The 16,284-nt window shown below is 37.9% G+C and overlaps 1 protein-coding gene across 7 annotated transcripts in view; it reads right to left on the minus strand.

Moving 5' to 3' along the window:
* MRPS28 (mitochondrial ribosomal protein S28) overlaps positions 1–16,284 on the minus strand; it is a 109,043-nt gene that overhangs the window by 68,186 nt on the left and 24,573 nt on the right. For all 7 annotated transcript variants that reach the window (XR_010121897.1, XM_055286594.2, XM_063643342.1 and 4 more), the window contains exon 2: positions 13,600–13,781. Coding sequence is in view for 6 of the 7 variants with exons in the window: in XM_055286594.2 (XP_055142569.1) it covers positions 13,600–13,781 (182 nt within the window). In the remaining variant the exon portion in view is untranslated. The remainder of the gene's footprint in view (positions 1–13,599; positions 13,782–16,284) is intronic.

Raw genomic sequence — 16,284 nt, forward strand, 5'->3', positions numbered from 1 at the left:
TTGATTTCAAGAAAGGAGATAAGGTTATCTTCTAAGGACGCAGAAGCAAAGAACAGATGCCTAAGAGTGAAGTAGGTAAAGTAATAAGAAATCTACGAGAAATGAATGAAAGAATTTTAGAGTCCTGAAGTTGAATAATAAGAATAATATACCTGGCAAAGATACACTATTTTTCTAAAAGGATCCTGTTATTTTTACATTTGCATTTCACTTTTAGATATTTAGCTTTTTTTCTGTAATAGGATGCCTGAACATGAACACTGCAACATTTCTTCAAGGCAGACACTCTCACTTAATGTGGTACAAACACAACTCTGCAGTGATGCTGTTGCCTTTCTACTTTGTTTTGTTTTGTTTTTGCTGATAAAGGCAGAAGATAAAGGCACTTAGAGCCTAATATGAAGTTGCTATTAATAATCCCAGGTCTACTGTTATTCCACATAATTTCTCATATTTCCAATCCCATGTCACCAAATGCCTACAGAAAAATCACAACATGACCAGGCACAGTGGCTCACACCTGTAATCCCAGCACTTTGGGAGGCCGAGGTGGGTGGATCACCTGAGCTCAAGAGTTCAAGACTAGCCTGGGCAACATGGTAAAACTCCAACTCTACCAAAAACACACACAAACAAAATTAGCCAGGCATGGTGGCAGACGCCTGTAGTCCTGGATACTCAGGAGGCTGAAGCACAAGAATCGCTTGAGCCCAGGAGGCGGAGGTTGCAGTGAGCTGAGATTGTACCACTGCATTCCAGCCTGGGTGACAGAGTGAGACCCTGTTTCAAAAATAAATACATAAAGATAGAATAACCACAACATGTCTACAACAGAACTCCTGCCCTTTGAACAGTTCTCTACCTCACTTCCCTGCTGCTGTGACCTCTATTTTTCTAGTCACCTGGGCTAGAAACCTTTAGCATGAGTTACCGAGTCCTATCAGTCTTTCTCTGAACAGGCTCTTCTAAGCTTTCTGTTCCCATCTCTTTCCACTCTAGTCCAGCCTCTAATCACCTCCTGTCTGGATTACAACAGTCTCAGAACTGGTCTTATGGTGTCCACTCCATCTCACACATCACTACTAATGTCAGCATACAAACATGCCAATCCCCAGACACCACCGTCATAACTTTTCACCCTGAAATTCAGACTTATCTATAAGGATCCTGGCCTATCTAGCAAAGCAAATATTTCACCACTCTCTAAAACTTCCATGTCATGGAATCTTGACCACTGTGGTCACTTTAAATGCATACACAGAAAAAGAAAAAGAATAGAATAGAATAGAGAAGCAAAGAGAATGGAAACAAAGACAATGATTAGGAGAAAGTCACTGTGGGCTGGGCACAGTGGCTCATGCCTGTAACCCTAGCACTCTGGGAGGCCGAGGCGGGCAGATCATGAGGTCAGGAGATTTGAGACCACCCTGGCCAACATGGTGAAACCCCGTCTCTACTAAAAAAAAATACAAAATTAGCTGGGCATGGCATGGTGGCACGTGCCTGTAGTTCCAGCTACTCGGGAGGCTGAGGTAGGGGAATTGCTTGAAGTCCGGAGGTGGAGGTTGCAGTGAGCCAAGATCATGCCATCGCACTCCAGCCTGGCGACAGAGCAAGACTCCATCTCAAAAAAAAAAAAGAAAGTAACTTGCAAATTCAGGTACAAGGTACAAGATATCCATGGCTGGAGAAAAGCCCTAATGGTAGAGACAGAGGAAAGGGCAGATTTCAGTGATAAGAGGAAAGCTGGTGACTGAGTGCATGCAGGAGGAAGGTTGTAATGAAGAGAAATGAGTCTATTCTGACTCTCGGCTTTCTGGACTAGGTGGCTGGATAGACTATAATTCAATTAACCAAAATAAAAAATAGTTTGAAATTTGTCTGAAATTAGCAAGGCTCTCTTGCATGAGATAGAAATAACTATTTAAGAAAACGGAGTGTCAGCAGCTTAAAAGGACTTTTGCCAGATTTGAATTAATAGAGACAGAAAGAGAAGCAGTATGGACTTTTAAAGCCAAAGCTAGCACTAGGCCTAGCAAAGACTAGCCACTTGATAAATGTTTACTGAACTAGCTCAAAGCTGCTAACAGTTGACTCAATGTATGGATAAGTAAGGAGACAAGAATTTTAGATACCTAGAATCACAGTAGGAAAGAAAAAAATAAAGGTTACCTTGGAAGTATACAGACAATCTAGGTTTAAGTAGTGTCTAATAATATATTAGAGATGAAAATATTTTTAACACTGAAAACAGAGCAAAGAGAGAAAGATGTTTCCATTTTCTTAAATCTTACTGTCATATATTTTGTTTTTATAGTTACTAAATTTTTGTATTGAAAGTTAAGCTTTGTTCACACACGGAAATTAAATACACAAAATGCACACACAAACTCTGTACACCTCCCTCTAAGAGGCAAAGCCCAATTCCCTTTCTCTTGAGTATAGGCTGGGCTTTGTGACTCACTTGGTTATTAACCAACAGAATATGGCAGAAGTGACAATGTGTGACTAGGTCATAAAAGGCGTTACCACTTCCTCCTTGCTCTCTCTCTCTCTCTCTCTCTCCGATCACTTACTATGGGGGAAGTTGCTATGTTGTGAGGGCACTCATGCAGCCCATCAATGGTGAGATTCATGTGCCAGGGAAACAAGGCCTCCTGCCAATAACCAGCACTAACTTGCCAGACATATGAGTGAGCTACCTCGGAAGCAAATCCTCCAGCCCCAGTCAAGCCTTCAGATGATTACAGCCCTGGCTAATATCTTGACTGAACTTCATGTGAGACCTTGAGCCAGAATCATCTAGCTAAGGCATTCCTGGATTCCTGCCCCATAGCAATTGTGTGAGATAATACATGTTTATTGTTTTAAGCCACTAAGTTATGAAGTAATTTGTTACACAGACATAGATAACAGTCACACAAAGCTCATTCTCAATTCTGTGCCACTCCTCATGCCATTTTCCCCAGAGGTGTCCTTTCATTATCCATCCCAACACTCCCTCTCTATCTTTCGGTATCTAACTAAAGTTTCATGTCTTTGGGAGGCACTTTTCTGTCTATGAAACCATCTCAACTTTCATTTCTCTGGCTTCTCCTTTGAAGAAGCCAGATGCTTGACCACATCATTCATTTAGTCATTTATTCATACATTCCTCTGTGTTACTGTGCTATATGTATATATGTTTCCTCCTAAAGATGAAGATGTCATACAGTTTTTAAAAACTGCATTAAGCACACTATGATTAAGGTACTCAATAAATATTTGCTGATAAAATTAACAAATCTCACATACACTTATAGACACATACCCTGAAAGTGTAATTTGAGTAAGTAGCATAAAGTAGTGGTTAACAATATAGAGAAGCTACTTTACCTCACATCTGCATACTTACTAGCTGCTGTCCCTGGGTAAGTTATTTAAAGTATCTCTGTAAGCCTTAGTTTCTTCAGTGCTTTTAAATGAGAATTCTAACAGTATCTTAGAGTAATAACAAGGTTAAAGAAAATAATGCATGCAAACCTCTTAACAAAGTACCCAGCATAGAGTATTCAACAAATGTTAGCCATTACTGTTCTTATAATTAATTACAAATCACAAAATATGTTCTGAAATTCTGAGTCCCTATGAGTCTCTAGATGTTATCAAGTAGCAATCTAAATTAAGACAAAATTCAAAAGAGAACTCAAACCTTCTTTTAAAATAGCTTTTAATTCTTAAAAAATCCACTTGTAGGTCACTAGAACTACAGCCTGAACCAATTGTAGGACTGCAGCCCTGATTCTTTCTCCTCTCTGTCCTATTAAGATATTACCTTCAAAGCTTTTGTGGGAACACTTAATTGCTTGCATTCCTTAACATGCAGCCACTAAAGTAGTTTCCAGATTCACTTTTGACCTTCAGAGTCCTGAGAAGGCATATGAGGCAAACTTCCTAGAGATGTAAATTTAGACAATCTCTGGAACGATAGAGCTATACATATGTGAATATGCTACATAAAGCAAATCCATTTTGCACGTCAATTAAAACAGAATCCCATTGAACAATCAATCCAATAGAACAAAAGAATTTTGTTATGGCATGTATCCAAACAAGAAAAAACCCCTCTAATGCTATTCAGTCTGAATTACATGAGTTTCATGAACTTGGAACATCTCTAAGATCATATTTTATAATTTGATCATATTTGAATATATTTTAAGGTTTCCTATTAAAAAGCTAAATATAACAGATGCTCTTCTATCCTAAAACAGACTTAAGGGATCTGTTAAAGAAAAACTGGTAGAATGATTTTAAATCACCAACCTATATAAAAACATGCATGCTTTTTTAATGTGTTCCATGTCCTCTGCAATAAAATGACCCACTTAATTCAAATTCTTATTTTCTCTTTTCCCCACCAATACACCTTGAAAACTTTAGTTTTTGAAACATCCAATATACATTCCACTCTTTATCTGACCCTACATATCACGCAACCTGAAATAGAAACAAAGATGGGAAAATTAGCTTGTTTATTCCACCTTAGTGTCAAACAAAAGTACAAATAAGATTCAGTGCACGTGCTAGTTACCTTAGAGCTGCCAATCATGCTTGTTTTGAAACCCTTTGATTTTCAGAGCTGTCAATCCTGTGTTTTATGATAGAGAGCCAGCATAGAGATAATGCTTTAAAAGACACAATCCTCATTAACACATTAGTAAACGGACTTTACTTATAAAACTGGACTCGAAGATTTTACAGAATTTTACAACTCTTGAAAAATCAAAACTAAAATACAACTTAATGAAACGAAAAGATTTGGAGAATTTGGCTCTTCGACCAAAGCAACAGCATAGTTTAACCACAGGGATTTCATACACATATATATAATATTATATTATGAAAAGAGAAATGTTCCTAACTAACACTAATCACAAGTATTATAAGCTTGAATGGAAATAAGAGAATAAAACTGATCTAAATCTGGGCATTTTAATTTTTGTTTTTAAAGGAGGCAATAATATCAATAACACACTCCCCTTCTCTGCCTCCCCAACACAACCCAACTCACTATCTATCCAGTCATTCATGTCCAAAATGAAACATTATTCAAAACTTTTCTCTCTCTCTCACAAACCACAACTATTCAGTCACCAAGACCTGTCTCTTCTACCTCCTAAACTGCTAAATGTGTCTCCTTTCTCCACCCTCAGATTTAATTCACATTCTCATCATTTTTTTCAACAGCTTCCTTACTAACTGCCCTAACTCTCACAGCCTTCTTCCGAAATATGCTCCACACCTCTGCCAGAACGATCTCACTGAAACACAAAGTTGACCCACGTTCCTTGTTACAATATTTTAATGATTCCTCGCTACTTTGAAAATAAAATCCCAATTTTTTAGGACAATATGTAAATTCCTTGAAAATCTGGCTCCTGGTCATCTCCCCACTCTCCCATCACTCCTCCTAAACTTAAGCCAACTAAACCACTTGAATTCCCAGAAGAGGCAGGCTCTCTCTCATTTAATACTTGTTCAAGTGCTGCTCCTTCACCCAGAAACACTCTCACTTTCGGCACTTAGTGTCTCCTACCCATCCTTTGCAACCCAGTTCTATTGTTAGTTCCTCTGGGAAGCCTTCTCTGACACAAGCAGATTGAACCATCGATTCCTTCTCCATTCCTGTAGAATACAGTAAACAGAACTTATATGATGTTATATTTATTGGTTTACTTCTCTATCCCCCTGACCAGATCAACTCCCTGGAAGCAGGGATTGTCATTAGTCTGTATGTCACTAGCCTTAAATACACAGGTAGCACATAATAGATGCTCATTAAAAGTTTGGTGACTCAATGAAAAATCTTATCATGCCCAGTTCATTTAAAAATAAAATTAATAATAAGCAGCTTATTTCTTGAGACTGATAAAATGTTTTACCAGTGCATTCCAAGGCATCCAAACTAATCAATGCTATAAAGCAATTCTTCGGGCTTAACAAGAGTTTTAAGAAATTTACTCATTTATTTGCAAATTCACTATAAGAACTGGTACCACCTCAAGCAGGATTTCAGATTGAATAATTCCACCTTATTTTTGCTACTGCCCCTACTGGAGGTGTTAAAGTCTCAACCATGATAAATGCTCATGTCCAAAACACTCGGCACCTTGATTGGTTCAACAAACACTGTTCTGATATGTGACAATCCCTATCAAGGGCATCAGTGAACAGGCAGTCCACACAGGCAAAACTCCAACCCAGTTACACTTCACTTATCAGGAAGTTAGTTATCTGGTGACATCAAGTAGCTACACAGCCCAGTGAGACCTAAACAGAAGGAGTTTAGGAGCTGTCAGAATACATGCTGAAGTCCATACACTAAAGGTACCCACACTTGACTCACAGAAGAGGCTGCTAGGTCCTTACTCAAACCCTAGTTGTTCTTATTTTAAGCACAACAAATTTGATGACTGATCTCCCATGTATAGGCATACTGGAAGAGGAAAATTAGGAGGTCTGAGAAAGCTATAAAAAGCAGACAAGGGCATAGCAGCAGTAAAGGAGAGATAACACAAAAACTGCAGAACTGGGGGGTTATATGGTTATGGAGCAAAAATTCTGTGTATTTTTATTATGATACAATACAGAAATTAATGTTTATAATTATGACCCTGGGTCATCAAAAGCAAAAACAAAAAAACAGTTCAACTATTTTAGGTCTAACAAGGTTCAAAGAAAGTATATAATACATTTTATTAAAAGAACCAATAAACAATTAAAAATTAAGTATATTAGGTATTAATAGCCAATTTTCTATTATTTACACAATAAACTCTTTTGAAATATATCATTCTCAAATAACATGAGGCATATTGATATTAATCAGGTCCTGTGACTAGAGGTCTTACCACAATTATGATACAGATCCATTACAAAACAAAGCCTAGACCTGATAGTTATTAGCTTATTGGGGGTTACACTATTCAAACTTATCATACTATTTCTTAGTCTGTTCAATCTGAATAACAAAACACCATAAATAAGGGTATCTTATAAACAGCAGAAACTTCTTTCTCATAGTTCTAGAGGCTGGAAGTCCAGGATCAAGGCACAAGCAGATTTAGTGTCATGAAGACCTGGTTCTGGTTCATAGATAGTTATAACTAACTAGCCAATTCACTAATCCCACTCATGAGGGCAGAATCCTCATGACCTAAGTACCTCCCAACAGCCCAGCCTCCTAACTACATCACACTGGTGATTATGTTCCAACAAATGAATTCTGCAGGGACACAAACATTCAGACCACAGCAACAATGGACACCATAACCAAGGATATAATAGACTACCTATCATTTTTTAACAGACCTCCACAGAGCTTCACTGCCACACTGCCTTCAGGGTCCCTGACATGAAACTGCTTCATATGTAAGACTGTTTTAGGAAGTCTTTATGATGCTTGAGTTACTATATATTGTATGATTTACAGTGCAGCACAGTGCGGTGAAAAGAAAATTTGGATATACACAGCCCTAGGTTTGAATCCCTGCTTTGTTAATCCCTAGTTGCGTGACTGCGGCACATTATTTATGCTCAGAGACTCATTTTCTTCATTTGGGAAATGGGGATAGTATCTACTATCTATGTTCATTGTGAAGAATAAATAAGACAATATACGTAAGATACCAGTGTAGGTTTTTAAAAAGCTGTTATGATTATCAGAAGGAAATCAGATGGAATATAGAAAGGAAACAATCAAGTCTGTGAAACTGTTTGCTGCATTAATATGACAGAAAAAAAATGTCTAAAAACAAGGGTATACAGGTTCCCATGATGGGAAAAGTGCTCTGTATTTTTAAATCACCATACAAGCCCTCTAACTCATAGAAAGGTTCATGGAAAATTAGGTTAAAGACTCATAAAAAAAAGTACACATGTACATAGCAAAAATATTAACTTAAAGCAGATTAATGCAAATATTCTAATATGGGGCCAAGGCGTTCTCTCTCAGTAGGGGGTCCACTCACTGAAGCTCTGCTCTTCCTTACATAACAACACCCACACTGCAAGGTCTGTGACTGCCAGGGCCAGTCATGTAAAAGTAGAACAAGAACAGAAAGACAACTGGAAAGCAATACCTTTCACGTTTTTATAATTTTTGTTTCAATCTACAGTTTTCTTGCACAATCTAGTTCAATAGCAATTTCTTAAAAACAAAAAACTCTCTCTGATTCAAGCAGCAGAGTCGGGGAAAAACAAAAAAACAAAGTTTTCCTTTATGGAGTCTTTCTAAAACACTAAAGTTAGCATTCCTAAGAACAAAAACCCTTTCTGTATTCAAATTTTATTAATTTGTACAATATTCCAGTAAATTTCTTAATATAAACACGTTTTGAAATGAGTACAACTAGGCCGGGCATGGCGGCTCATGTCTGTAATCCCAGCACTTTGGGAGGCCGAGGCGGGCAGATCACTTGAGGAGTTAGAGACTACCCTGTCTCCACTAAAAAAAAACAAAAATTAGCCAAGCATGGTGGCACATGCCTGTAATCCCAGCTACTCAGGAGGCTGAGGCACAAGAATTGCTTGAACCTGGGAGGCAGAAGTTGCAGTGAGCTGAGATCATGCCACTGCACTCTAGCCTGGGTGACAGAACAAGACTCTGTCTCAAAAAAAAAAAAAAAAAAAGAAAGAAAGAAAGAAACAAGCACAACTGAGCTTTTGCTAAACATATACCTCAACTGGATGAAACAAAAGTGCCTAGGTATAGTACAGGACCACTAATTTCTAATGTTCCATGTGGTATTGGTATCTGTCAGTGGGCTTTACAAAAGAAAAAGATGTCAGTTGATTTGACAAATCAGTTAATTAAATAACTTCCAAAGAAGTTAATGCCATTCCGAGTCATTCTGATTTGTCATATGTGATTTCTGACTTCAAGTCATAAGCTGATTTAAAAGAAAAATATAATAATTATAACTTTTGAGGCTGGTACTATAAGGTCCCATGCATGTCTCAAAATCTCTAAATATACTTATGTCTATTTTGCAACTCACTCTAAGTAGATCAAATTACTATTGTTCATGCTTAAGTACTATAGCTTAGATTCTGAATGCTACTATTAAGGTCATGTCTTTCTAAAATTAGTTTCTTCCTTTCCAAGTGTTTTTCAAACTTTTCTTATTTACAGTAGAGATACTCATCACGAACATTAAACAAAATTGTCCCAGAGCTGTAATACATGAAACAGATAAATGTAGGGCTGCTCTGAAAGTAGGGCCCAACTGCCCCTTTATCCCCAATAAGCAATGCTTATGCGATCTTACGCTTTTCTGCAAAACTCTAGGGCATTTTGGTACAAAGACTAAAAACTGTTCCTTTAAACTATAATCAAAAATGAACATTAAAAGTTACAGAACTTAAGAGGCTATTATTTAGCTAATTAGAATATTCATTAATCAAAATATTATCTGATCCCTATTAGTTGTTGTAAGTCTGAAATGCCAAACTTATTAAAAGAAATAATAAAAAATTAAAACATTTGGTTAAACTGGATATTTCAATTAGTTATTTTTCACTGTATTTAATTAATCTTTCAACTGTCCTAAAGTAGCATTATTCAACTACACAAAAGTCTGAACGAAGAGAAGAAAATAGTTCTCTAAAAGGATCAAAAAAAGGAAGGCTGATGAATGATGAACAGATTATGTAAATATTTCTCTTATTTATAACAATTTAAAATGCACCAAAGCAGGAAGCTCTGCCATTACGGAGATTCAGTCTCCTAGAATCTGCTCAGTCAGAGGCCTGACAGCATGACTGCAGAGAACATGTGTCCAGCCCAACAAGCTGTTCTACCTAGTCATATAATCTAAACATACAGGTACAAAAAGGGGAGGACCACAAACAACTGAGCTGGATCTCATTACTTCCTTGTTCAGTGATAAAGACAACAGGCAAACATTTGAATAAAGTAGGTTCCTACCCACAAATTTTTAGATGTAAGTAGGAGTAATCAGTAACCAAAACAGTAATCATGCTGACCTGACAATTCTCAACAATATTTTCAAAGCATAAGTGACAGATCCCTATAAGAAACCTAGAGAAGGGTTTTGGAAAGAACCTAGGCATTTCTACGTGTACAAATGAAGATCTAATAATCATTCTGTGAAGAGTATAAACCTTCATTTCATGATAGATTAAAAACTGGAGAACATGAAATTTGCTACGTTAAAAAGTTTCTCTCCAAAAAACAATGTATGTCGATAAAGAGCTGGAGTTGTTATCTACATAGCCATAAAGGTATGTACACAGGATATGTAGGTAGAGAAAATAAGTAATCAAACTATTGATGTTAAACCTTGGCTGAAGATTGGGCACAGTTAGAAATAACATCACCAGTCTGTAGGACCAAAGAAGCTGAAGAGAGAGAGCTTCAGGGACAGCTGAAGCATTGACTCTAATCTTTTTTTTTTAAAGGCACTTTGAGGACATTTCAGACTTATAGAACTAGAACTAGAAGTCAAAGGCCTTTTTTGACTACTGTTATTTTCCACTCACCAGGCACTCTGTCACCATATTATCCATTTTTACTTACGTAATTACCAATATTTTAAATTGATTCATATACTTGTTTACTATCTATGCCTCCTTCCTCCATTTGCATATGCACTTCAAGAGAGCAGAGAACTAGTCTGTCTGGTTTACCAGTCTTTACAACAGTACCTGGCAAATTGAAGAGGTCTAGTATTTGTCGAATGAATGAGTGAATGAATGAATGAATGAACAAATCAACTCCTGTAGCACTTTGGCTCCTCCTTCTTGATGATCCTCATTCATGAATGCATTTATTTTGTGACTCCTCTGAAGTTTAAATGGGTATTTCTGGTCAGAGTAACTGGATACTAAGCAAGTGGTTTCACAGAAGCAGGAATAGAGAAATTACTACAGATAACTACAGAACAAAGAGATGTAGGCATATAACTCTCCTAAGTATCTTTAAAAAGACTCTAATATAGTGACTGCTCCAAAGATTAGAGAATTTACTTGCAAAATTACTAAGAGCCAACCCCTCTCCCCCTCAAAAAGCTTTTATGACTGCTTCATTGGGGGGAGAACAGACAGAGATGGAGGTTTCAAGAAAATAATTTATATAACAGAATGTGTGCATATGTGGTACATATTTAGTTTTAAATAAAAAATTAAGATTTAATAAATGTTGTAATAGATGCCAGTATTTAACCATTTAAAGCTATACTACACATAAAACAAATTCAAATCAGACTATACTACTCATTAGAAAACTAATTGCAAATCTGATACTTAAAAATCTGTGACTTGGAAAGCCAAGTATGGTGGTACATGTCTGTAAGTCCCTGCTACTCAGGAGGCTGAGGTGGGAGGATTGCTTGAACCCAGGAGTTCAAGTCCAGCTGGGGCAATTTAATTCTAGATCTCTAAGGCATTCTGAATATATTATGTTCAAGAATATGACATAATCACAAAAGTGATGTTTTAAGTTTTTAATTCAATGAGAAAAAAGAACAGTGCAGACAAAAGAATATCCCCAAAGAAATAAATATCCATGAAAGAGATATGATTAACAGAATTCCATCCTCACATATAAAAAAAGTATATGACTAGTATTTGTGATTTATAATAAACTTGACTAAGCAGTTGAATATCTGCTGAGAAATATCTTAGCAGAGTTGTCATAAAATAGATCTTTTTATAAAGTCAATACCTGATTCTCCGGTTGCATGTTAGGTCAGCTTGTAAGAATAAGACAGGCACTGCGACTGGACAGCATCCATGGTAGATGATCAGTTGTAAGGAGGGGACTAAGGATTTCTTTGTGTAAAATAAAACAGCACTTTATTTTATAATTACTGTATATTTTCTACTAATGAAAAAATGATCTGCTACAGCTTCTGCTGATGGTACCTAAGAGCTGAGGATACCTCTCTTAAAGGGTAACTTTTGTATCACATATCTTCTTACTTGCCTCCTTCATAAACCCTCCTCAAAAGGAATTCTTGAAGGATGTCATCATTAGGTCACCAGGATTTTAGTAATAACAATGCAATGAAAATAACAATAACAATAGTAGCATTTGTTTACCATATGCCAATCACTTTTCTAAATTTTTAGACACAATAACTAATTGAATTCCTTCAGTAGCTGTTTACATAACAGATACTGATTACAGTATTAAAATCTGGATTGACAGACACATCCTACTTAGAAATTTCTTTGAGTCTCCCTACTTTTGAACTAAGGTTGTATGATATTTGATATACCAATTCAAGTCATGCTCAAGCCATACCTCTCATGCCAGGGAGCACAGTTTTTCAGTTGACACCTGGTTTATACCACTCATCTTGTTAAAACACTGTTCAGCTTCTGGTTATCTAAGGTAGAGGTGTGCTGCAGCCAGCTAATACCAGCTTGTGAGAAGCACTGTGCACACATCTTCCCAACTCTGCATTCGGTGACATCATGTTGGTGACTTGACATTGGCCATGCTGGGAGTATTTTACATTACAGAAATTGGGGCTTTTTTTTTTTTAATCAGCTAGTTGTTAAATATTTACTCATATATCATTAATCTGAGGAAATGTGTATTCTGTTAAGTTTGTCAGACCCTATTCAGATTCAGGTGGAACAAGCTTATGTCTCTAAATTGGGTAAGACCAATTATCAACAGCATCTTTAGATATCCAGCTCTCAGAAGAGAGGCAACTCATTCTCATAATTGCTCTCCTAGGTCTAGAGTAGACTCTTCGCCTTTCATTTCCACAATATGACCAATTTTTATATGCCAAAAACTTCTTAAACACTGTAATTCATCCTATCTAAAATACCACTGATTATTAGATTCACTATTGTTTTATACATGATGAAGAAAAAAAAAACACTGCCAGTTAATTTAATATACTGTCAACTGTAACATGCATCCTGATATCAAAGATAGTGAAAACTAAAAAATGCACATTAGAAATCGATGGGGAAAAAAATCACTTCTATCTTGTTTACTATTGTTCTATTGTTTTCCCATCTCAGAATCTTAGTTCGACCTCTCCTTGACTCTTGATATTCCACTCCTAGATCTCCCACCTTAGTGCTTTCTCCAGCGCCTATTTATATTCATAAATATCTTTACCTACATAAACTACAACAGAATGAACTCTATTTATTAGGAAAAATAATCCTAAAAATAGATGTAATATAATAAGAAAAGAAAGAAAAAAAAGAAAGGAGAAGTGGAAAGAGACTATGGAACAGAGAAGGGACAAAAAAATGGTTCCAGGCAAAATAGCCTAAGCAACATGCATTATTACAAAGTTGGTTTTAAGTTTATGGTGTGGAATGGCTTATTATCAGGATGAACATTCAAGTCTTCCCAACAACTGCTCTCACTGCTTTGAGAAGACATGAGTCTGGCCTAACACGACCAACAAGTATTTTTAAAGCACTTCACTTTACTTCAGCATTATCAAGACAAATAAATATGTTTTTAGTCTTTTCAAAAAATCACCTTTCATTCAACAATACTTTTGCGCTATCAAGACTTTTATGAATACTCTTAAGGTACTTGGAAATGATTCTACTTACTCTCCATCCACTTCTGGTCTTCTACATACACAATGAAACTTTCCACCAAAATCTATGTAAAGATCATTCCCCACAATATGAAAGATCCGTCCAATGACCAGTTTATCCTTTGCAGGTCCCATCTGTGTAAGAGGAGAACGTCTCAGCATAGATGCAAAGGATTCCACATTTTTTGGAGAACCCTAAATATGAAAAGAGATATTTATATACATATAACTCAACATGAAGGTATAATAAAGTCTTAAAGAAATTTTCTTAAAGTCAATTGTTGTAGCAATAATTTTAAAATATATGTGGAATTTTGCTTTAAAATGCCAGTTATGCTCTTCAACTTCCTCTTTCATCCTTTCCTTCCTGAAGAGGAGCTAAAGAAAGTAGGAATCGAGGTGGAGCGCAGTGGCTCACGCCTGTTATCCCAGCACTTTGGGAGGCCGAGGCAGGTGGATCACCTGAGGTCGGCAGTTCTAAGCCTGACCAACATAGAGAAACCCTGTCTCTACTAAAAATACAAAATTAGGGATTCCAAGATGGCCAAATAGGAACAGGTCCAGTCTACAGCTCCCAGCGTGAGCAACACAGAAGATGGGTGATTTCTGCATTTCCAACTGAGGTACCGGGTTCATTTCACTGGTGCTTGTCGGACAGCGGGTGCAGGACAGTGGGTGCAGCCCACCAAGTGTGAGCCAAAGCAGGGCCTCACCCAGGAAGCACAAGGGGTCAGGGAATTCCCTTTCCTAGCCAAGCTGTGATAGATGGCACCTGGAAAATCAGGTCACTCCCACCTTAATACTGCGCTTTTCCAACGGTCTTCGCCAACGGCACACCAGGAGATTATATCCCACGCCTGGCTTGGAGGGTCCCATGCCCACGGAGCCTCGCTCATTGCTAGCACAGCAGTCTGAGATTGAACTGCAAGGCAGCAATGAGGCTAGGGGAGGGGCGCCCGCCATTGCCAAGGCTTGAGTAGGTAAACAAAGCAGCCAGGAAGCTCCAACTGAGTGGAGCCCACTAAAGCTCAAGGAGGCCTGCCTGCCTCTGTAGATTCCACCTCTGGGGGCAGGGCATAGCCAAACAAAAGGCAGCAGAAACCTCTGTAGACATAAATGTCCCCGTCTGACAGCTTTGAAGAGAGTAGCGGTTCTCCCAGCAAGGAGTTTGAGATCTGAGAACGGACAGACTGCCTCCTCAAGTGGGTCCCTGACCCCGAGTAGCCTAACTGGGAGGCACCCCCCAGTAGGGGCAGACTGACACTTCACACGGCCGGGCACCCCTCTGAGACGAAGCTTCCAGAGGAACAATCAGGCAGCAACATTTGCTGTTCATCAATATTCGCTGTTCTGCAGCCTCTGCTGCTGATACCCAGGCAAACAGGGTCTGCAGTGAACCTCCAGCAAACTCCAACAGACCTGCAGGTGAGGGTCCTGACTGTTAGAAAGAAAACTAACAAACAGAAAGGACATCCACACCAAAACTCCATCTGTACGTCACCAACATCAAAGACCAAAGGTAGATAAAACCACACAGATGGTGAAAAAATAGAGCAGAAAAGCTGAAAATTCTAAAAATCTGAGTGCCTCTCCCCGTCCAAAGAAATGCAGCTCCTTGCCAGCAATGGAACAAAGCTGGACAGAGAATGACTTTGATGAGTTGAGAGAAGAAGGCTTCAGACGATCAAACTTCTCTAAGCTAAAGGAGGAAGTTTGAACCCATCGCAAAGAAGCTGAAAACCTTGAAAAAAGATTAGACAAATGGCTAACTAGAATAACCAGTGTAGAGAAGTCCTTAAATGACCTGATGGAGCTGAAAACCATGGCACGAGAACTACGCGACAAATACACAAGCTTCAGTAGCTGATTCGATCAACTGGAGGAAAGGGTATCAGTGATTGAAGATCAAATTAATGAAATGAAGCGAGAAGAGAAGTTTAGAGGAAAAAGAGTAAAAAGAAATGAAAAAAGCCTCCAAGAAATATGGGACTATGTGAAAAGACCAAATCTACATCTGACTGGTATACCTGATAAAGAGATGGGGAGAATGGAACCAAGTTGGAAAACACTCTGCAGGATATTATCCAGGAGAACTTCCCCTTGAATGCAAGGCAGGCCAGCATTCAAATTCAGGAAATACAAAGAATGCCACAAAGATACTCCTCGAGAAGAGCAACTCCAAGACACATAATTGTCAGATTCACCAAAGTTGAAATGAAGGAAAAAATGTTAAGGGCGGCCAGAGAGAAAGGTCGGGTTACCCACAAAGGGAAGCCCATCAGACTAACAGCTGATCTCTCAGCAGAAACTCTACAAGCCAGAAGAGAGTGGGGGCCGATATTCAACATTCTTAAAGAAAAGAATTTTCAACCCAGAATTTCATATCCAGCCAAACTAAGCTTCATTAGTGAAGGAGAAATAAAATCCTTTACAGACAAGCAAATGCTGAGAGATTTTGTCACCACTGGGTCTGCCCTAAAAGAGCTCCTGAAGGAAGTACTAAACATGGAAAGGAACAACCAGTACCAGCCACTGCAAAAACATGACAAATTGTAAACCATCGATGCTAGGAAGAAACTGCGTCAACTAACGAGCAAAATAACCAGCAAACATCATAATGACAGGATCAAATTCACACATAACAATATTAACCTTAAATGTAAATGGGCTAAATGCTCCAATTAAAAGACACAGACTG

This window comes from Symphalangus syndactylus, chromosome 7 (assembly GCF_028878055.3).
Source record: "Symphalangus syndactylus isolate Jambi chromosome 7, NHGRI_mSymSyn1-v2.1_pri, whole genome shotgun sequence".
Lineage (NCBI taxonomy): Eukaryota > Metazoa > Chordata > Mammalia > Primates > Hylobatidae > Symphalangus > Symphalangus syndactylus.